Below are 24,644 nucleotides of genomic sequence, written 5' to 3' on the forward strand. Positions count from 1 at the left end.
TTTCCAACGCTTGAGTAAATGATATTATCACCCTTGCTACATTGTGATTTTACAACACTGGAAGGTCTCTAAGTACAACACATGCCTTTAATCCAACAAACAATCTTAAAACAATTGCTTTCACTCTTATTAAAACAGCTGTATATAGAAAATTGTTAAATACAGTGAAGTTCAGAGAACTATTTTAATACTCAATTACTTAATGACATTAAATGTCAACAATACACTAATGATGTATTAAACCATTCAATTAACTTCAAAGCATTTTGATAAGTTCACATATTTCTATTTTTTTCTCTCATATTCTTCATCTGTTAATTTCTAAAATAGTAATGTTTTGGATTCTGTTATAAAGGAACCATAATATTAGGACAGTATTTTTTTTCTTATTTTTGTGAGCAATCTGTTTTGTTTTGCTTAAAGCTAACAAAGTCATTAATTTCTTTAAAGCACTCATAAAAACCATTATCAAATTACCTTCAGTTCTGTGGTTTCTGACACAAAGTGCTTACCTGAAAGCATAAAGCAGCTGTGCCTACATTTATGGATATTAGAAAGGCCAGTAAGACATAAAAGCTAAGTTATAACACCAATACTAGTAAGGCTAATATCTAAAATTACTACAATAGCAAATAAATTGGGAACAAAGCAAGACAATATTCATCATTAAATCTCTTTTTTATTATGACTATAATTTTTCTCTCCTCAGTTCAGCCCATGGCTTACACACATTCTTTACTACAATGCTGTAACTTTACTTAGCCCTGGGGAACTGTTCTATTCCTAGTTTCTTATTCTTATCTTTTGTGCCACTGAACACCATCACTGAAAATCTACTGAATAAAAACAAAGAGTAGAGAATAGCATATTGGTGTGAACAAATGAAGAAGCAGGAAATGAGAACCTAAGAGCACTGGAAGGATAAAAAGGGAAAGCATCACATGACATAAGTTTAAGACCACCAAAATCAAAATAGAGGTCAAAGTGACTCAAATATCTATCTACCATTCAGAATAAAAAGAATGATAAAAGCCTGTAAGGATTTTACCTTCAAACTACACCAAACCCTCATCCCAACAGCAAGAATGATTCTTCAGCAATCTGCATTGCTAGGCTTTTTTGTATAGAATGAAATTATCTTGCAGAAGGCTGATGCATCATTCCAATTCATCAGCTGACCATGAAATTTAGTACAGTAGCAAAAAAAACCTAAAAGCCTTTCGTAATTAACATTTCAAAGGACTTTAAATAGGAAATGACAAATAACACAATAATTCATTATCTCTGTGTTTTACAATACAACTTCTGAAAATACTGAATTTGGTTCTATTATTCAGGGCTTCTGAGGACACCAGAAACCAGGCCATTTGAGTTAACACATGAAAATGGTGACAAAATTAAGAAGACTCTTTTAGAGGATATTTGAAGAGTTCAGTCTGTTTACTTTAAATAAGAAAATTCAAAGAGCATGGAAATTAAGTTCAGGGAGCACTGTAAAACATGGTTGAAATATTTCAGGAGGCCTGAAAATTATTCAAGAGCTAGTTTTATTGTGCATGTGCACAACAAAAAGTCATTTGCAAGACACTTGAGTTACCACAACTCATCTGAAGAACATTAACTCAGTAAACCATCATTATCTAACCAGTCACTTGGAATTGTTTGTGAACTTCAGGATAATACAAAGTACCTGCACTGAAAATGAACTTATAATAGAATCTTCAACAGAACTGGCAAAATGATCAGAATATCAATGCTTACAGCATGGATCTAAACAAAAACCTGTAATTCCAAGTCTGAGTTTAACAGTAAGATTAATTAGCCACAGGAAAATCTCAGTAGGTGCTCTAATCTGTACTCAGCTGCTTGGTAATATTTAAATTAGGAATTGATTAAAAAATTATTTCTACTTCAAATAATAATTGTGAAAAAGGAGACCTGACACATCCATTATATAGGCAATCAGACTAGATCACGAAAAGGGGCTCCTGCAGGGATTCCTTTTACTTTAGGCATGGAATATTAAGTCCTCACTGAAGACAGAATGAACAAAGGAAAAAAGGCAAAAGATAACTGACAAGGACAAAATAAAAGGTTTCATTTTTTTGTCCACGTTTTTGAATTGCTTGATACTTACTGGAACAAGAAAAAAAAAAGGTGGATAATCCTAAGACTATACAGAATAATTTTTCCTCCTGTTTTTGGTGAGCCATGAGGAAAAAAAATCCACAACTCTTCAATTTTGTCTTCCATTTTAGCAGAAGGAATTTCTACTTTTCTCACATCACATTAGAGATCACTTTCATAACTTCAGGACTAGTTAGTTCTTCCATATATTCTGCTGAAAACTTATGTGGCCCAACCATGATAAAGTTATGACTGCCATTTAAATATTTACAGTGGACAGTGACTCTGTCTTGTCTGGAAATACTTAATGCTGAAATCTGTGACAAAACTTTTTGAAAAAAGGGAAAAAAACCACAGACTATATGGAAGGTGCTACCTGCCTCAGTCTGGAAAGGATTAGAGCAATTCTTATGATACAATCCAGTACATATTTTAAAAACAAACAGCAGCTTTGATTGAGGTCTCATTTGTGCTCTGACTCATTCCTTCCTCCATCCTTACACTGCCAGTCTCTCAGACTAAGCAGTCAAGTTTAGATGACACCTCTAGCTATTAACACCTATCTCAATTTCAATCTCACTCAATATGAGTAACATTTTGTTTGTATTTTTAATAAAAAAGACCAAAAGATTTATTTGAAGTAGCTATTAAGTGACAGAAAGTAATACAATTGTTTCACCAGGGTGAAAAAACCCAGTCATTATATGGACATATTCAATGCAGAATGGGGCAAGAATCACATGTTCTGCCATGGTAGATACTCAACAAATTTTGCACCTTGAACAGTTACCAATCCAATATACTCAGCTCTAATCCAATTATATAAATGAAAAAAAAAAAAGAGCCTTTAAATATATTCCACTGATTCAAGTTTATAGTATTTAAATCACCTATCTATAGTAAGCTAATCAGAAAAGCATTAACTGAAGAACTTTGAGTTTGGGGCTTGCTGTATTTGCATGTCTGTTTTATTTCTACAGCAGGAAATGGTGGCTTTCCAGGTAATTATATATATATATATATACATACACATATATATACATATACATATATATATATGTGTGTGTATGTGTGTGTGCATATAAATTTCAGTCTATTTTTCATTTTTAAAAAGATATTATTGGAAAGTCTAATCTACATTAAAATATTTCTGGTTTGTTTACTTTCAACAGCATTTCACTACTCTCTCCTAAGGGTTGGCTTCTTGAATAAAACTAGAGCACCTGTGACTCAAGCAGGATCTGCCACAGCTCAACAGCTGGGGACACCATGGGAGTCATTTGCCTGGGCATGCATGAGAGAGCCTGTTGAGCTCAGAGGAATGGAGGTTTCTGCTCTGAGCTGCAAGATCCTTGATGTGATTTATAGTCATAATATGAACTTCTGGATAAATGGAGAGTTTCCAGTCCATTTCAACCTGAAAATATTTAAATTTGGTAATATCAAGCTTTCATTTTCACTGAGAAGGGTGAAATGAGAGATCTAGTTCTAGAGCTAAGCTAGTATTCAGAATCTTGAAATAGCAAAATTTTTCATGAATTTTAGAAAATGTTTTACTTCACTCCACTATATGAAGAGTGAGTGGATGCTTCAACGTTTGATATAAAAGGGTATGAAAATGGGAGGGGGAAAAGCACTGTAAGAATTTATGAAACTTGCAGAATTACTGCAGGAAAAAAAGAAGATAAAATAGGATGCAGCAAAAATCAAGTTGGAGCTTTCAGAATTATAACAGACCATAAAGTGAAGACAAAATTTACATTTTTATGGGAAACTATAAAGGAACCTGAGACACAGTGCTATTCTGCAGTAGGTGAAAGAAGAAAATAATTTTAGCAGCTGTGTTTTTAAGACAGTTTCTCTTTAGAAGATCAATAGCTACACACAATGGAAGCCTATCTAGATATACTTGGTAGCATGAATCAGCTGAGAAATATCCCTCCAAGAGCTGAAAGCTTTATAGTCCAATCTTCTTATGATGATATTACAAGTCAGATTTCGACCACTTCATTTAGGTGCCTTGGAAAACTAAGGTGATCTGGTTTAATGGAAGGAAGCAAATACCTCCTGAGATTTTGAGATGCAAAAAATTATGTACACAATCTCCTCCTTTCTTTCTGCTGACTGTAGAGAGCAATTACAGGCTCACTAAGAAGACTGGGTCATTGGGCATCTGAATTTTACTTTCAAATGAGATATTCATTATGATGAACTGGATAATTTTCAACTTCTTTTATGAATTAAAATAACTAAACACATATTTTAAAGGAAAAGAAAAAATAACCAGATTTTGTTTACTCTTTACTATACTGTATGTGGAAATTAGAAGAACTTTAGTAACAACTGAAGTACAAATAAGCAAATTATAAGAAATGAGCACCATCTTACAATCAATAAATGGGTCATCTTCTGTGCTTCTCTTGTCAATGGATCCACAATAGCAACAACATCATAGAATGGGTCATTCTCTTGGGGCTCGATTTTTATTACACTGTTAAAAAAGTATTCAGAACAAGCGACATGAAAACTCAAATCTGAATTTGTTGAAAGGACAAACATTTTTAGACATGGATTTGTAATATCAGAGGCGTTTAAGATTTTACTGCTCAAGAAAATATTTCCCACATTTCAAGCAATAATCATGACTGCTCCCTGTGATACAATTAGAAAAGCTGAATGTGAACAGGAGTAAAAAATATAGCATTAATCCAAATACTTCTGTACTAATTAGTGATTACGTACATTCTCTAAAACAAAATTAATAAAATAAAACACAGTAAGACGTTACAAAGGGCCTTTTTGTCATTTGTTTACAGTTCCCTTCATGGAGATCTGGAATCATTGGATCAGGCAAGCAGTGGTGGTGACATAATTTAAAAAAAGAGGGGGAAAAATGGCATTTGAGAAGTGTGGAGCTTGATAGGCTGGAATAGCTTTATGCATTCCAGAAAATAATTCAGTTTGATAGACTCGATTAGGCTAAGTCAAGCCGACCCTAGTTAAAGTACTCTGTGTTTACAGGAAGGAAATGTCAGTAAACTTCATTTAAAAAAATGAAAAAAAAAATTCATATGCTGTAAATACAGAAAAGGGACAACTGGAATTTGTTTTCCACAAAATATATGGTAGCAGCACAGTACTGACTGCTACTAGTATAACTTAGAAAAAGGTGTCAGCCTCTTAGAAAGGGCTACCATTCATTTCACTCCTTTCACCAACAGGCACAGTCCAACATCACACACAACTACTACTGGAGCACCTTTACCAACAAAAACAAGTAGAGATATGGAAACAGCAAAAATTTTAATAAAAATTTGTAATTTGATCACAGTTTTTATATTATCATATGTCCTTTTAAAACATGTACCCCTCTGTTCTCTTTTCAGCAAAGGGTAAGGTTGGGAAATCAAGAGGCACTACTAATGAATTTATTAGGAAAAGTAAAGATGCATCATGCAATGGCAGATGAGCAGGCTGTTCACACAACACTTTCAAAATTAGAATGCTTACTCAACTTGCCAAAGACTAAGTAATCATCAGTAAATTCAAATGTTAATAAAAAATTACTCTAAGTGCATTATCATCACAAAACTGACCTGTGCTGTTCTTTGAGTAATTCAACATCTTGTCTCATCTCTGTTTTAGGCAAAGATGACAGCAGGGCATCTATTTTCATAATCAAGTCACTGCCACTGTATTAAATAAGGCACATATAGTTTGGTTGTCATTAGAAAAGGAGCAAAAAATTAACATTTTAATGTCAGTCTCTTTGCATAAAGGATATTTAGAAAGCCCACATCCCAGACCTGGACTCTAAGGTGATTAACACCTCAGGACTTGGAGCTAAACCTTTAGCATGAGAATGCCCAAGAACCACTACAGCCTTAGAGAAGCCTTGTGAAATGAACACTTATTAATTTTAAGAGATGCAGAATTCACAGAGTTATCATTCAGCCTCACAGCAATTATTTTTCCAATCTGTGTAATATGATGAAGATGTGGGGCTTGGTCCACAAGACAAATGAAACCTAAATTAATGACAAGTTTTTATTAGTCCCACATTTGCCAAAGACATCTGAATCAGAATCACGAGAAGTGAGTATATGATGTTAAGATCTGCTGACATTTCTAGCTCTTTACTCTTTTTCTTTTTTTTTAAATTTTTTCCCATTTATAACAACACTAGGGAACAGACATAAATGACCTGGTTTCAAGGCTGGCCACATATTTCAATTTTTTCTATTGGAATTTCCTACTGAAGTTTCCTTAGAAATCATAGTTCCATTTCAGTGTTGTTAAGTCAGAATATTTGTCTAAATATGTTTTGTCTCTCACTACTTATCTCCTTGAGTTCTGCCTCTTGTTGATTTTGTTTTTCTGGCAATGATTCTTTCAATTGTGCCAGTCCTTCTAGATAACAGAAATGATACTCAAAGTTGAGAGATACTGTAAGAAGAATATAATTTTGTTTTGTTCTTTGTACACAAGACCAGAAGATGGCCTGAACTCATCTCATCTTTACACTTCTTCAGTGAACAGATGTGAGAATGTTGTCTACTATGGTGTCAGGGCACAACATCAGCGCGTGACTCTACAGGCTGCCTTACTAACAATTCCCACAGACAATGACTCCAAATATTAATACTCAGATTTGGCCTAAGATAAACTGTATTTTATCAAGCTTATTATTATTCCTTACAATTACTCTTTGCAAACAAAACCTAGTAGGAATCCTTTACTGTTAGCTGTACTCTTGGTTGTAAGGACAGTGAAAGTAGGGAAAGTATTTGGAGTAATTCAGCAGAGCTGCACACATGTTATGAGGCAAGAGAATTTTACCTTTTACTACTGTTTCCCATCTCTTTGACAATAGCTTTAATCTTCTCTGCTGAGGTACTGTATGTTATCTTTTCCAACAAATTAAAGTCTTCTGCATGGAATTCATTTTCATCTAAAGGACCCAGTACCTTAGGTAGATGGGAAAAAAATCATTAAGTGTAAAATGTCCCAATAATGCTGTTTGTAAGTAAAAATAAATGAATATTTTAAATGAATGTACAATATTGAATATGAAACCCCAATCTCTATATACATCAATGCTCTTGATTATAAAACTAATTAAATTTTATAGTAACTATGCAGGATTAGGCCTTTACAGTTATATGATTACAGTTAATTATCAATCACAAAGAATAACTGCCATGGAAATATCCATGCTATTTGTCATTATACATCCATCTGTTAAGGAATACACTATTTAGAAATAACTCGAAGAAAAAGGTCTCTTATGTAAAATATTTTAAACTCAAATTACTATTTGTCTACCACACTCTTTAGCTTTTCAATTCTTTAACACAATCTCCTTCTACCACTTGTCAAACGAAGCAGAGCGGATAGAAAGAATGGGAAAGGATACAAAATGTGTCATACGAAAGGATACAGAATTACTACATTTTTAGTGTCTGAAAGAAAAGAAAGTGCCTGGGAGTCCCAGAAAACAGCTTTGAGGATGTTGTTTGGATTTCCTACTCAGTCTATCAGGCCAAATTGACCCAAGACAAGTTCAATAGCCTACAGGGCTCCCAGGATGTAGAATCTCATTATATAAGTTGGGTGCTGAATGTCTCTTCCTCAAAATTCAACTGCATCCTATAAATGAGAGGTTATATAACAAATTCCACTTTTGATTTTTTTATTAATGATGCATGAGATAGATGAAACCACAGTGTAATTATGAAATACTATGGTAATTTGGAGAAGTTAATTAGAAAAAATTAATTTGCTCAAAAAAGCAAAACTTCTGTGATGAAATATTAAGGACAGAAATGAAGGATATCCCTTGTCTTTTAAAAAGTGATAGTTTAGAGTTAATAGTTTAGAGTAATATACATTATTAAATTTATCCAAATATTTTTATGAAACTTATTTCCCCAAAAGTTAAAATATGACATTATTTTAGCTTTTTTAGGCATGGAGAACAGTAAGAAATATTTATGAAATAAATTCATGAATTTAGTTAGGGAGCTGACACAAAAAACCCCAACAATTCTTTAAGGCTTCATCAACAAAAATGCTTTCTGTGTGTTTCTTAGCTGTATTTCAGCTGCATCTCAGAAGCATTTAGGATGCATAAGAGTAACTAAACTGACTAAATTTAAAGAGTTTCCAGTTATGAGATGCCAACATAGTTTTCTTTCTATTTCTTTCAAATGGTGTAGTAAATTGAAAATTGAAGAATTAAAATATGGTTTGTAAATTGTATTTGCAATGTAAGGCATTGACTATCATTTAACAAGCACTAAATATTGAATGCAACATTATATCTTTTGATCACAGATCATCTATTGACAAAATGTAATTAAGGCTATTGTTTTCAGCTATACACACAAGAAACTGAAACAACAAAATTACTACACTTTTATCTGTAAATAAGGAATTAAGATTATAAAACAACTAAATATTTATTAAAATGTGATGCTTTAGAGCTTGAAATACTAACCTACTCAGTGGAATTTATATACATTTATCTGCATAGTAAAATAAAACTAACTTCAGGATCAAAACTTATTCTTAAACATCACAATAAATCAGACACTAACCTATTTTGAGAATTTTGTCAGATAAACTCTAAAATAGCTGTGGGAATGACATACACACATAGTAGCTCTAACGGAATGGAGCTAATGAACAAATTAGGAGTAAAACAAAATAAAAAAAGCAAGACAAAAGTTCATACCGTTCTCTAACAACTGTCTGAATAAATGGGAAATCAAGAGAACGCATTTTCTTTAGTTTGAAACTCAAGTTTCAGAAGTAAAAAATCCCAAAAAAGATTGAGAGTCTTCATTTCCTTCTTACCCTGCCATTGCTAATAACAGCCATTTGCCCAGGAAGCAGCTTCAGAACCTCCTGGCAGAACATCTGTTGAGTTTTAATTAAATCCAGTCCTAAAGTGTTGTACTTCTTCTCAAAAGTATCTCCATCCATTCCCTAAAGCAAAGGTAAAGCATGAGATGCTGGAATGATTCAGCAAAAATAAATTTTGTATCGTGTGAGGAAATCAAAGATTTTCTTCAAGTTATGTGGTAACCAGAAATCAAAGTGACACAGCCACCTCAGCTTCAGTGCAAGCACACAACTGCTGGTGGGGAGCCTGAGTGCAGTTTGTAGCCCAGGGCAACTGTGAATAACCATGAGAGCAAAGCTGAGCCTGAGGTTAAGCAATTTTATCATGATCCAGCACAACAGCTGCATGAAAAGTAACACTCTGTTAACAACTCAACTGTTAGAATTCCCACTTTTAGAAAAAAGATAAAAAAAAATTTGTAATACTCTAAAAACCTAACAGTCATTCTAATATGGCCATTGGATACAATTTGAACATATTTTGGGGAAGCCAACATCGTCCAGAAAGACACACCAATTCATTTTCAAAGTGGGGAAAAACCTACCAAAACTTACATTGGAATTGTGCCTCACCTGTCAAAATTATTCTGATATGTATCTGTTCATTAGTAATAAACAGACCAAGCAGATTCATTCAGATACAATTAATAAAATGACAATAATTAGTAACATACTTAGCAAACACAGCTTCATTAGAGACCTTTATGTCTTTCAAAATTTATTAAAAAAATGAAAAAAGAAACATGACTTAAAAATATACATTTTCTAATGTGGTCCAGTGAGTTTTCTTAGTCTTCCAACACTTCCTATTTAAAAAGACTAAAATTTACAACTCCTTCTGATACAAAAAACAGTAGTTAGCAGCTGTTATTTCATAACTCACCTCCACTCTCATGTAGTCTTAACTTTTTCTGAAGTCTAAATTCTTGAAAAACATTAATACTGCAATTTTTACTAAATGAGAGAGCTATTAAAAACACCAAAAATTAAAAATTAAACTCAATTTTATTTGGTATCTGTATTCTGAATTTTTCAGTACTGTCATATTTTCTCCCTTCAAAGAAATTCTCTATTCTTCAATCATATGAAAGTCATCAAAAATCCAAATCTGCTTGAGAAGAAACAGTATATGAGTTATAAACTTTATGGCATTCAGCCAAACACTGAATTATTCTCACCACCTCCTTTCAATAAGATATATGTAAAATAAAAAAGGAAGTAATCTAGTTTGTACTCACCGGGATGAGGAATTTAACAATTTTAGTTCCAGCAGCAAGGGATTTTGCTGTCTCCTCCTTACTGAGTTTACTTAGGAAACTTTTTAAGTTGCTGTTGTTTTGGGTTAAAAAAGCAGCCAAAATTCCTCTTGCAATGGCTGTGTTATCTTCCTTTATTTTTGATGAAGGATTGTTCAAAATCCCAATTCGTGCATGACTGCTTGTTTTCTGCAAAGAAAAACAGAACAATAAGTAATTTTACAGTTCCATCTGCTGTTACCTAATGTATTCATATCATTTATAACTATGTGAAATGCCCTTGAGTATTTAATTTTTTGCAGCTATTTGTCTGTAGAAAAGATACATCAATGACTAATTCAGAACTCCAACTGTGAGTAAAAATGTGATTAGTAAGGATTTACCTATTCTGTGATAAATATTTTAAATAGAAGTGTAAAGTTTCTTTAATAGAACAACTGCCTTTGAGCATTTTGCAAAAGCATGTTTTTAACAAACGACATAAATGAGTGCTCATTCACAGACTTCAAAACTAGTTTGATAGATGTCTGTCTGTTTTTCAAAAATTATTGAACTAAGTATAAAATAAATGCAAGAGAATATATCCACTTATCACTTTTAAAGTTCAGCAGGAGCAAAATCCTTCACTGGCTAAAATCAGTGATGCCACTCAAATGTTACCAGAGAGTGTGATGATGATTCTAAGGTAGGATCAAATAACACCACTAACTGAAGAAAAGGTAAATGGACTCCAATGCAGGAAAGAACAAAAAATAAGCCATGCAATCACTGGTATTGAGCACTGGAAAAGGCTTCCACTAATGGTCAGAAAACTGAGGAAGCACTGAGGAATCTGGGCTTGCTCCATCTGGCAAAGAGGAGACTACAGAGACCTTGAATAGCAACCAAAAGTTACTGAAGAGGGAGTGAAAAACATGACAGGGCTAAACCCTTCCTGGTACCAGCAAAGAGTAACAAGGGGTAATGCTCACAAAGTTTGGCCTGGCAGAAAAGAACTACAGTAGGAAAGCAGAGCAGCACCAGAGTAATTTGAAAAGGGAAGGGACAGAGTCATCTCCTTGGAGATTTTCAGAAATCCTTCAAACATACCTACAGATGACCTGATGTAATGAAGGCAGTAATTCCACTCTGAGTGGGAGGCTGAACTGGATGACCTCGAGAGGTCTCTTCCAGCTAAGACAGCTCAAGCTTTTTTTCAAAGGAAGTAAAAAACTACCAGAGTTTTCAAAATAGCATGTATTAGCTGCAATAGCTAGAAGTGAATTTCCTTCAGCCATTTTCACTCACAGATTTTTGCATGCTTTACTTCAAATGCTGATGGCAAGTCACGAGCAAGTGGTGACTGTGCCAATTCTACTACTATCAGGAATTATACTAGACCCTGACTTGAGAGATAGAAGGGACTAGAAAGGAGTAAATAACCTCAATAAAAATCAGTGGACTTAAAAAAATACTCTTGTTTTATTTCTCATAAAATTTGAAAATCACTAGACCAAGCAACACATGAAAATTATCTAATGTTTTGGGGTTTTTTCCTAGATTCTTCTCACCAACACAAGGGGACTTGCCCAGGTGGTTCTCACCTCTCAGATGGGAGCTGTAGCACATTTCCCCTGCTGAAGAGGGTTAAAAAATGAAGCTAGAGGGAGTATATCTGTCAAGCCTGAGACATAAATCAAGCGGTTCAAGAAATTAAATGCTTTTCTATAACAAGGACTTGTACTGAATATCTTTCTTTATCTTTTTTAAAGCCCCTTTCTAAGACATAGTTGTTATCACATTTTCTTGGCAACATCCCAATTTTCTAGTTCCCTTAGGGTGGTTCCTATTTCATTCCTGATTAGAAAGTCCAGATGCCTTCTTGATTTCAGTTTAAGTACTCCTTTAACCTGCCCCAAACACAGGGTCTGTCATTTATATTGCTACACATTTATACTTCCTGAAGTATATTTATATTTCAGACATTCCTACATAAATCCTATTATTAACACAGAAGAACTTAAAAACAATCCAACTCATAAATGTGGATGATCCTCCTAGCATATTAAAACACACAGGAAAATTGATCTTAGAACCACACAAACAGTGTAGGGGAAAACGGTTGCTTCATGGCCACAGCTGTGGCAAATAATACAGGAGAACACTGCTTAATGGGTCCCATATGCCATCCACAACTTTGCATAGTTCCCAAAGTCCTCCCAGGTAACATTCTGGGCTACCTGATGGGAGCAAGTCTAACTGGGAAGAAATTCACCCTTTTAACACACAGTGTCACAGTTTGTCTCCTGCCCCACAAATCCATGAACAAAATAATTTCCCTTCAGGAATTGAGTAAAACAAAAGCACAATCTCTGAAGTCTGCACCTGACCAACAACAAAGTTGCTACACTTTTATTTAAGAGTATGGTTTTTGAATGTGAAGAGAGAGTTGTTGAGAACATATTCATAACAACAATTTTAATAAAACCTGCTAGAAACTCACCAGGCTTTTCAAGGCATCAGCAAGCAGTCGTCTCCCAGCTGGCTTATCAAAATCAGCAACAATCCAGAGAGTAACAGCATACAATGCATCTTCATCTGAAAATTAAAGATAATCCTGTTTTACATTCTGGAGAATCTTCCCATGACTAACGAAAACCAAATTAATTCTGTTTGTCATTTCTAAATTCATGTCTATCTTTAACTGCTGACTTCAACAGCAAGAATAATCTTTGCCACATCAGAATCTTTTGCCCTCTGAATTGAAGTAAGATTCTTAGAAGGCAATTTATCATGTTAACAGGAGAGAGAGACTAAAAGAGCTAATCCATTGTTACAGCATTGAGGCAAGAGGGCCCTAAATAATTAGCTCCAATTAACAAACAGAGGTTACTTGTGAACATTTGATAAAGGCTGATCATATATAGCCAGGAATAAAAAGAATTAAGTAGTTACAGGACATAAACTAGGCCAGTCACTTTCCCTGGCAGCAAAGGGAAAGTCCTTCAACTAAAGGCAGGAAAAAACCTATCATTACAGGACACAAATGGGAATATACTAAATTCAGTTCAAGGAAAGTAAACTACTCTGTAAGTGTACACAGATAATTTCTGTTTTTCTTGCTCTATGGTTTCCTGTTCTTTACTTGTCATAGAAGAGCAATGGTAGGTGAAAAATTCTGCAAAATTATGTCTAGAAAAATATTAGTCTACTCAGGTCTACCACATATCCCCTAAAACAATGCACAGGGACAGAAATTTTCCAGGGTTCTGGTGAAATGCTAGGCAAAGGTTATTATTAACTGTTGCTGTGGTCTAGAGAAACTCATTGGGGAGAGAGATTTGAAATGTAGATTCCAGCTTAAAGGTTATAGGTTTTACACAAGAGATCTCAATCTTAGAAATAAGCCCACAGATTGAAAGCCATTGACAGCTCACTGGGATGTCCCTATGGTTGTAGACACAGAATCAAATAAGAGTCAAATAAATTTATTTCAAAGAAATTTAAGTGTTTGGCATTATCTTTCTGATAATGAATTAAGTAAAATTCTGTAAATACCACATAAAAAGCACTGAAAGAAAGAACTTTATTAACAGAGTTTTTATGTCCTTTGAAGGACTGATGTAAATGAGCAGCTGTTTCATAAGGCACACACTATTGTAAAATAAGACTATTGTAAAATTCCATGCAGAATTATGACCCCATTGTGGTAATATCTTCTCACTCAAGGAAAAGTACTTGCATATGCAATGAAAATATTTTATATAAGAAAGTGTTTGAAATGCTGTACAAAAACATGTACAGGATGAGTTTTAACAAAGACAAAATGTATAAATGAGTCATAATTCATCTGAATATAAATTCTATTTTTTTCTATCGAAAGACAAAGGCTCGCTCAGCAAAATTAAACCACCTAACTAGAGGAAAACCAAGGAGATACTTAATCAATTAGAAACATAATAAATTATTCCTTAAATTCAGAAATACCTAATTTTGATATAAACATACAAACTCCATACATTCTGCCCTTGACAATGCTACAAGTAAGTGTCACTTGAAAACCAAACTGACTTTAATATCTTCAAGTAAAACCATTTGTATGGAAGCTGAGTCTACCTTCAAAGTCGCAAATGTCTTATAAAGGTTTTTAACGTCATGTTTGTAAAACAAAAACAACTAGCCACAACATCCATCCCATTTCAAAGCCACAAAAACTAACTGCCCTGTTAATTATAATTTACGTTTATAATAGTCAGATATGCTCTGCTTCCTGAAAGAAGATACTGGGATATTGAGAAATATTTAATTTACATGGAATCCTTGGAATATTGACTTACTTGGGATATTTTACTGGTAAATTTCAACAATTTGTAATAGCCATATATAGACAGATAGATACCCTATACATAAAATTATTTACCTTTTTTCGTTAAATACTTCATATTATCAGAAATTACAGCACTTTTATCTTGTGAGTCCAAAAAGGAGAAAGTAGAGAAGTCTTCCACATGAAATGGAACTGCATAATATAAGACACAAAGTATTAGACTTTAAAATATGAGAACAAACCAAAAAAAAACAACCCACAAATCATAACAACATCCAAGAAAAGGAGTTACCAGGAGTGGATCTGAAATGTATGTATCTTCTTTCTGCTCCAAGAATACTGGGGTTTATACGGGAAACTACATTGTTCTGGTCCATAAGAAAATCCACTGCATTTACATTATCATCTAACAAGCCCTGCAGTAACAGAAAAATGTAAAATTTGTACTATTAAGACAGATTTTCAAGACAAACAAAGACAAATTATTTGTATAATCTTTCAGCTGAGCTAAAGTTTCTATACACATCAAGTTATGGACAATGTCAGGTCAAAACCATATAAATGTCACACAGATAGCATTTCAAAATACCAAATATACATTTTTCAATGAACAACTGCAGTACATCCTCAGTTTCTGCTGGAAGAATTCCATATAATGACTATATGCTTAGCTGATCCTTCAGCCTTGAATAATTTCAATATACTCTTTCAAAACCACGACCACAAAGGTTGGTAACGATGTAACTGCAGGTGCAATATTACTAATTTCAAGCCATCTCATTATAAAAAACCATAATATATAAACATGACTGAAACAATTCACTGTCAAATGCTCCACCCTACACTCAATCAGAAATGTGAAGCATACCATGAACACTGCCCGCTGGAAGAAGCCAGTGGCATCAAAAATCCTCTGAAGAATGAGGGTCTCCAGCTCTGCCGCATCCATCTCCTCTCTGGGAAAGGGCACGCCATTAAACAGCGCCTGAGGCAGCGGGCCCAGGCCACTCTTCCTGTAAAAGGTTGCTCCTGCCTGATCAGATCAGAAATATCACAGGATTAAACAGGCTGTGGCTGACTGTAGTAAAAAAATGAAACTAGTATCAAGAGAGGATGAGCTCTAATCTCCAAGCACGCTTCACTGTCACACCTTGTCATCAGTGGCAGGGACAAAACAGAAAGCATTTGGAAACTTAACAGGACAGACGGGACTCATTTGTCAAACAGAATGACAAAGGAAATTATAGATCCATATACTTTATAGATGCATGAACTTTTGCTTTAACATCTTGCTGAGAAACTGTCTTATTTTGCTTAACATTCTAGCTTATTCTTTTCTTTTAAACAAAAATAAAAATGAAGCAAATAACATCAGAGAAGAACTCTGAGACAGTCAAAGTTGCTTTTACCAAAGAAAGAACCCTAAAACATCAAAAGGTTTTTATGTTTGTAAGTCAAGTTTTATTTGAGAAGAAAGCAGAATTCAAGAGACACCCTTTGACATGCCTACTAGAAAAATACTTGTGGCTCCTGAAAGCAGCAGGCAAGAGTAAACTTTCATAGTAAGAGTAGTAATGCAGTAACCTTTACAACATTTCCATTAATGACTGAATGGTGGCTGAAGACAAATTTTACTCAAAGGTGCTGTATTTACTTGCTTTAATATCTAGCAATCCTTCAACTTAGTAAATGCATTGAGTTGTATACACTGCAGTACTTCTTACTGAGCACAGCTCTCAACGTACCTTCCTCCCTTCATCGTATTCAGAACGAACAGCCAGGATACTCTGAACATCAGCATGGGGGTACTCACTCCTAAGAACATGTTTCACCTCATCCACTGTCAGAACATTCCCATCTTTCACTTCATGGTACATCTGCAAGAATTATAATCAAAAGAAATTAAAAAATGTAGTAAGTTGTCAAACCTGATAAAATTAATAGAAGCAAATAAACAACAAATAAGTATAATGTTTTTATAGTGTGCTAGCAAATTTTATACTGGTATAATTTCATATTGCTTTTATTGCTGTACTGCAGTTTTTATACTGCTTTACTAATTAACACTATTGCACATATGCACAATTTTTTTATTAGAGCACTGTCCTGATTGATGTATTATTACACCTTTAGTCTAAATCTGAAGTAGCCAAAGAAATACACCTATGTGAGCTACATGTGAAAGGTTATTTCCCTCTACTAATTGGAGAGGTAATCTAAATTCTCTCTATAAACTAACATGGGTAGTTACGTGAATCCATTTTAATCCAAGCCTAAACTAGTCAGTGATAATTTTTCCAAAGTGATAACTTTTCCTTACCAATGTTATTTAATTTCATAGAATAGTATTTTATTAGTTTCATTATACATAGAATAAAAATTTGAAGTGAAAATTATTCATTTGTCTTCAAATGAGGAACAATGTTTTCCTCTATAGCTCTGAATAGTTCAAACTTTATATTATTGCTTCTGTTTTTGTTAACTTTCAATTATATTTATCATCCCCCCCCTTATATTATGAAACAAAGTAAAGAGAGGAATACAACATTTTAAAAAGCACACTGTGAATTACAGTTTTTGATCTAGTCCTGGATAATTGTTACACATGCATGTCAGCTCCCTAACATTTGTTGGTTTCTCTTCCAAGGTAGTCCTAGTTACTTCAATTCCTTCAATGTTAAGCTCTCTAAGTTTGTCCATGACACCATGACATTTTCTAGGCACTAAACATAAAACCAGAAAACAAATGGAAGAAAAATTGTTATGTATAAGTACCATATTCTCTAATTTTTACCCACAGAGCCTTTACATAGATGGCTCACATTATTTCTCCTCCAATCACCTCCCATCTCTGAAATTCCTGTCTTATAAGAATCTGCATTCTCTCACAAAGTTAATCTGCCTCATTAAGGTGCAAATCTGGAATACTTCTATGCATTCTGCACCCATGGACAGCTCAAGCATGAGAAAAGAAGACAAATTATCTTATTGTTCACTTCCTACACTAGATAATAAGAAAAGGTTTTTCAAATCTTACAGGACTGCCAAAGTGACATTAAAATCCCTGTACTACAAAATACACAGAACACAAAGACAGGCCCATTATGTTAACATTAATACAGAATATTTTTTCATAATAATAACAGCCGAAAGGCACGCACCAACTTTTTTATATTATTGAAGAAAACCTGTTGATAGGCAAAATTACAAGAGCAAATCTGTTGATGCAAGAGGAAAGTATTTCTGCAAATAATTCTACAGACTGTTAATGCTATACATGCTTTTAATACTTCATTTCTGCATAAAGTAAATGCATACATCGCATGTTATCACAAGGTAGCAACACCCTAACTATTAATAAATTATAAACCAGAAGTAAGTAGATGATTTCTTATCAAAGAACTAACATTAATTATCGACATAAAGGCCTGAGAGGTGTCAGATTCCTCTGCAATGTAATTAAAACTTCTCCAAAGAGCTACTCCAGCATCTTCATTTCCATCAATTTCTTCTTGTGTACTTAAAATAAAAACTATTCCAATTCTATAAAAAAAATAAAAAGAGATCATACATTTTAATACAATATCTGCTTCACACAAATTCTAACACAAACACAGAAGAACAAAATGTTTGCATTCAAGTGATCTGCCCAGCACGTAGAGATAAAAACCCTGTACCTGGGTGGTGTTCCCCTGACTGTGTGGTGACACAGGATCCCAGCCATGCATCCTTCATCAGCTCTACAGTATGCTTACCTTACCAACTATGTACTGACTTTACATATACCTTTTACAACTGACAATAATTGAGATTACAGTGAGTCAATAGGGTTTAATCACATTACCTTCTCTCCTTACCTGTATGAAGGTTTTGATTCTTTACATTCCTGCCATCATCTCTTAATGGCTTAAGTCTTTGTTTAGTCTGGGCATTCTCTGTCTTTTATTTTTCCTGACAGGGCTATCTTGAGTGGATGCATGAAGACAGTGCTGGGGTACTATGTCCCATCATCAGTGTGTGCTGTTCCTACCAGCCCTTCTCTCAACCCTTGAGCCTTCTGGGCTTTCCATCACCCTGACACTGCTGTTCATTTTCTACTCACATTGGTTTTAAACACACCTACTACTAACCTCTATATTTCCATTAAATGAAAGAAAACCCAAAGGAATATGAGGCTTGGGAGGGAAAAAGACCTATTGGAGGTGCTGCATTGATACTGTTTTCATGTAAAAAGCCTGGATGAGACCAGGCCATACTATGGTCCCTTTCAACCCAAACCTTATACTACACTTATGGTCCCTTCCAATCCAAATCCTTCTGTGAAGACACACAGAACACTGCAATCTGTCTTTCATTATGCTTTTGTAACTGAATGGTAAAAAATTAAGAAAAGCAACTACAAAAAAAGATCAGAACTAGTAAAATTTTAAAGTAAAATGAAACACCTGTAATTTCTTGAGGACACAAAAAGCCATTTCACAGGAGGATTTTAAATATTTAACATGCAATTCATCTTGCTGAACTTTGGATATTCTTTTATAAACTGTGGAAATAAACAGCCATTTCTGAGACCAATTCTTTTTTTTTTTTTTTTACAACTAGGTATCTCAGATCAACCAGACTCTTCCTCAGAGGTGTCTCTCTCTCAAATGATGTTCACTTTCAGAAATTCAAAACTCTATAAGGATAATCTCACTTTGGTCTTTAAGAGTGTATATTGAAACAACATTAGATAAGGCAACCACAATTGAAAGAACTGAATTTTAAAAATTCCCTGAAAGCATGCTTTACATAACAAATATTTTTATTAGAATCCAACTTCTCAAGGGCACCCAGTGGGACTATTTGACAATATAAATTTTTATCAAACTTTTGCAGTTCATTCACACACACTCAGGTATATTTTACCTTGCAATCTATTTGTTTAAGAATACTTAATACCTGAGTAAGCTTGACACAAATGGGTAACCAGTGTGCCTTATTAGAATGTTGTTGCATTGGATTTAACTCAAATTCGCATCCTCATCTAGTGGAATAGAAAATTAAGAAGGAAAAAGGAAGAATCCTTTTTTAAATATTTTTCCTCAAGACTTTCAGTTTTCCTTACCTAAGTGGTACATCATGATGATAGAATAATTCTGCCAGCTTCATATAATCACCAGTATCTTCTTGGATAGGATCAATAAAAAGTACCTAAGAAGAGAAAACATATCAGGTATCCAACTTTTATTCTTGATATCTGGTTTTATTTTTTCTTCAGACATAAAATCTAAGACAAGAACATTAATTTCCAAAGGACCTGTACGCCCCAGCTGTTTTCAATTTTTTTAGAGCATTCATTGTAAGAAAACATTAAGACTATAAATGAAAATAATATCAGAATTAAGGAATTTGGACCAAACAGTGAAAATAGGATTTAACCATTCAGTGAACTTCAAACGAAGTGATCCAACTTTTCTTCTTTGAAAGACTCTGTGCCATTGCATTGTATTTATTAATAAACTCCATATTTACTTTAGAAAGATATAGTACTGAGTTTTCTGTTACATCTTTTAACAAACTCTCTTCTGTTGTGAAAACCAAACAAAAATAAATCAACAATATTTTGGCTGTAAACTTCAAGCAAAAAATTGAGCTTTTGGGAAGATTTCTTCCTTCCTGTCTCACCTATCTTTGTATTCACTCTTTCACTTAGTGTAGCTTGGAGTATAAATTCAGATCTGTCAGGCATGCACAGAATTTAAAACTGGGATGTGTCTGCATAGGCAAATTATCCTTATGTAGCTTTAACTGGACATCTGTACCTCATTTATTCAACTTTGCACTGCAAACTCCCCTCACAATTCATCAAATTTACTAGAGTAGCTGAAATGAAGCAGAGTAACTTGAAAAATTTTGAACACTCCCCTTCAGATTATAATGAAATGGTGTGTTATAGATTTCTACAACTCTTATATTTAACCCTGAATATGTAATGTGATCTACTTCATTAAACACATGTTACACTTCATTATAAACATACACTTTTTAATTACCTATTGCTGGTATTTTCATTGTCTTTTTTACACACAAACTTTGCATCACTTCAGGCAACTACATCAGGGGGAAGCTTTGCAGAGGACAGCAGGCAGAGTGGTGCAGCTGACACACGGGAAGGAGTGGAAGCCATTCAGAGTGACCTGGACAGGCTCAAGAAGTGCATCCATGGGAACCTCACAAGTTTCAACAAGGCCAAGTACAAAGTGCTGCATCTAGGCTGGGGCAACTCCAGTTTATCTACACAGGCTGAGGGATGAACAGATCAAGAACAGCCCTGCCAAGAAGGACTTAGGAGTTGCTGGGGGATGAGAGGTTGGACTTGAGCTAGCAGTGTGCACTCACAGCCCAGAAACACAAACATGTCCTGGGCTGCATCCAAAGCAGTGTGGGCAGCATGGCCAGGGAGGGGATTCTGTCCCTGTGCCATGGTGAGAGACACCATGGAAAGATATGGGCCTCAAGCAGATCCAAAGAAGGGCCACAAAAACAATCAGAATCTGGAGCGCCTCTCCTATGAGGACAGGGAGACTTACAAGAAGGAGATGGTCTTTTCACCAGTAGAAGAGACACTGTAGTGATAGAACAAGAGGCAGCAGTTTTAAACTAGAAGAGGGCAGATTTTGACTGAATATGAAGAAGTGAGGATAGTGAGACACCAAAGGTGTCAAAGGGGAACTGATTGCTCAGACAACTGTGGATGGTGTTAACCACCATTTAAATTGTTGAAGAACAGGCTGGATGAAGTTTTGGTCCCTGGTCATTGCAGGAGAGCTGGACTAGATAACTTTTAATGATCCATTACAACCCAAACCATTTTATGATTCTATGGTTCGTAAGATTTCCTTTTGTAATTTTCATTGAAATCAGCAATAGCTGCTTCCCTAGCTTACTAAATGATACAGAATCCTATTTACAGAGAAAAAAATAAGCTACAAGAAAATAACCAGTATGCTTCATAACTTAAATATCTTTGTACCTGAGTTTACCATCTCTAAAGCATGGACAGCTATCATTACCATCCTTCATGCTTTGATAGAAGTGAATTTTCTATGTGTAGCATGGAAAGGAATATAAAAACTATTCACAAAACTGTGCCCAAATTCATCTGCAAATCTAACTAACAACCACATATGTCTCCCTAGATAAAGCAGTATTCACTACTCTTAGCAGATCCACATAGGAAACTTAACAATAAATCTAAAATGTGTATTTTTTAATAAATTGTCTGCCCACATATTAACATTTACATATGCAAAAAAACCCCCAAAGTTCTCCAAACTTACCAAATTATATAAATTTCGTCTAATCTCATGTAAAAATCCAGGAAATGAGGGTTTTAGCAGTTCCTGATAGCTCTCAGGCCATGTGCTATAGCTGTGATCTTGTTCTATATTATTAATCCACTAAAACAAAAAAAAAAGCTGCCATTTAGAAAACATGCATCGAACACTGAGAGAAATAAGTGGGCATAATAACACTACAAAATGTCTCCCTTTCTTTTGTTAAATAATAACAGGAAATAGATTCTAAATTTTATCTTCATTTTTTCTTTTTAATCAAACCGTTCTTATCTGCAGTACACAATAAAACTAATACTGTATAGAAAAGGAAAAAGGACCATTAGTACTGTGTACAAGGATGTGAATAAAACCATTTTTTTTCAACAGTGAAATTACTTTCACAATACAAGCATCATAACAATGTATCACACAGATGTGTGTAACACAGCACAACCATCTTGTAATCCATGTACAGTATTTATCTTCAGAGTGCAGCAACAGAACTTTAGATAGATCAAAATAGCCAATTAACATGTGGCTGATCTGTTCTAGTCCCTTCTGTGCAAGCTGGGGCAAACAGAAGAGTGAAATGTGGCTCCTTCAGGGGCAAGAAAGTAATATTTTAGTGCTGTAGTGGTTTTGGTTTGTGCATTTTATTCTTGTGCATAACCTCTGTAATGAAACCTGTGTAAATTTTGAAGAAGGGTAAAAATGACAGTCATTGGACAGCTAGAAATAAATATATTAAGTGGCCCAAAATTCACTTAGAAGTCTTGCATAATGACATATTATGTAGTATTATGTAGCTACATTAATTGATATAAGGGACAAATTGTATAGTTTGGAGTGTGCAACTACTCTAAATATATTTTTCTTTTCCTTTAAACACACTATATCTTCATATTTTAATAAGGTAAAATCTAGAGAAAATTACTCATAAAAGTATTGAAGGAATATTACCCTTGAAAACATTTTAAACTGCTAATTGATCTATGGCCTTATGAAGAGTATTTCAACTGCAGTAAAAAAAAGAAAAACTGTTTCATACAGAGAATTATCAAAGCTGTAATCTCTAAATAAATAACTTTAGTTACTTACTATTATTGAAGAGTGACGAATATCTAGTGCATAGTTATTATCTGTTGGATGTACATGCAACCTCATAAATTTACTCAGGGTCTCCCCTTTGATTCCAAGTTCATGAAGCCCATGCATCACTTTTCCTTCCAGTTTAAGAGTCTCTAAAATGCTTTTCCAGGAAGATAAAGTACATAATGTCTACGAAGATCTCTTGTCATGACATAAAAATTATTTTTAGAACTAAAAACAGTCTTCATGTTAATAGTCTTAGGAATGTTTTCTCTTTATATTCTCCCACAGCCTAATGTTTAAAACAACATCAGTTAATAACACTATGCCTCTATGTTATTTCAAAACATATTTACAAGAGATTATACAATTCTTTAATTCACTTAGATCTATTTTATACAAAGCAATTTTATCCCTCCTTAGTAAGAAGTGGCAGGACAGCAGAGTAAAAGCTTTCTTACTGCACTGTCCTGCCTGAGGCAGAAATCCATCCAAGCCGGGGTACCCTAAGAAGCAGCTTTGCAAGTGAGCAGAGAAGCAAACAAGTGATGGAGACACAGATGAACTCTAAGCCTGTATCATGGCAGAACTCAGATCAAACACACAGCCACAAGCTAAAACCTCCCAGAAGACCCAATGGGACTCTGGAACATCTGCTGCAATCTGAAAGTTCACATTTGACAATAAAAAACCCCTGAAGTACTCCACAGCAGCAAGATGGAAAGACTTTGTGACTGCCTCCATGTCTGTATGTTCCTGATTGTTAAGTAACAGGGATATGAAAGCATTACTTACTTTTTTATAAAGTGCTTTCCACAGCTTTTTAGAAGCACATGTTAGATTCCTTTCATTTCCAAACTAATGTGACATGGTGAGTTGTAAAATTATAGGCAAAAAAGAAAACATATTCCAAGAGAAAAGGCTATTCTCAACTACTTATAAAATGTCCATACCCAAAGCAAAACCACTGTTAATCAGTATTCCTCCTACTGGAATGCTTCCTTGCCCCAAAATGCAACAGGTGAGATTAGGACCATAACCATAACTCCCCAGTATTATCAGTAAGTTCTGTGACTGTCAAACAAAATGTACATTTTACCTAAAGGGATCTTGAAAATCCAAGTCAATATTTAGGCCATTTAGAAATAAACGTGCTTCTCCAGGTTGAATTCCAAGTGTTTCATGGAAATGCTAAAAAGTAAAAAGTACTGCTTACTTATTTAGGTATATGTCTACACTAACATATATAAACACACTTATGCAATTCTGTGAAACAGACACATCAAATCTCCTCCACACAATTTCTTTTTTTATCTGAGTGTTGGAAAAAAATAATGACCACATATTTTATGAGTGCTATTTAACACACTTCTGATGTACAGATACAAATGAAAACAACCTACCTATACAAGGCAGACAAAAGGACATTCCCAGTGTTTGCCAACAGAAAGTGAAAATACACACATACAGAAATACAGCTTGTAAGTTTATAAATTATTTCTATATATCTATTCAGCAAAGGGAAACCTTACATGTGTCCCTCCACTTGAAACCAGCTTTCTCAATTACTTAATATCTCTCAATTCTGAAAAACCTGTAGTTGAATTGTTTCAGGAAATTAGGAAAAACAGACTAGAAACT

General features: G+C 34.3%; 1 protein-coding gene across 3 annotated transcripts in view; it reads right to left on the reverse strand.

Annotated features, from left to right (window-relative positions):
* UGGT2 (UDP-glucose glycoprotein glucosyltransferase 2) overlaps positions 1-24,644 on the reverse strand; it is a 76,463-nt gene that overhangs the window by 22,178 nt on the left and 29,641 nt on the right. For all 3 annotated transcript variants that reach the window (XM_063149552.1, XM_063149553.1, XM_063149554.1), the window contains 15 exons: positions 24,103-24,194; positions 23,013-23,163; positions 21,918-22,037; positions 19,703-19,788; positions 18,003-18,138; positions 16,341-16,472; positions 15,464-15,628; positions 14,888-15,011; positions 14,689-14,787; positions 12,772-12,866; positions 10,272-10,478; positions 8,986-9,117; positions 6,967-7,094; positions 5,724-5,819; positions 4,516-4,618 (listed from right to left, as the gene is read on the reverse strand). In XM_063149552.1, coding sequence (XP_063005622.1) covers positions 4,516-4,618; positions 5,724-5,819; positions 6,967-7,094; positions 8,986-9,117; positions 10,272-10,478; positions 12,772-12,866; positions 14,689-14,787; positions 14,888-15,011; positions 15,464-15,628; positions 16,341-16,472; positions 18,003-18,138; positions 19,703-19,788; positions 21,918-22,037; positions 23,013-23,163; positions 24,103-24,194 — 1,866 coding nt within the window. The remainder of the gene's footprint in view (positions 1-4,515; positions 4,619-5,723; positions 5,820-6,966; positions 7,095-8,985; positions 9,118-10,271; positions 10,479-12,771; positions 12,867-14,688; positions 14,788-14,887; positions 15,012-15,463; positions 15,629-16,340; positions 16,473-18,002; positions 18,139-19,702; positions 19,789-21,917; positions 22,038-23,012; positions 23,164-24,102; positions 24,195-24,644) is intronic.

Source organism: Melospiza melodia, chromosome 2 (genome assembly GCF_035770615.1).
Source record: "Melospiza melodia melodia isolate bMelMel2 chromosome 2, bMelMel2.pri, whole genome shotgun sequence".
Taxonomy (NCBI): Eukaryota; Metazoa; Chordata; class Aves; order Passeriformes; family Passerellidae; genus Melospiza; species Melospiza melodia.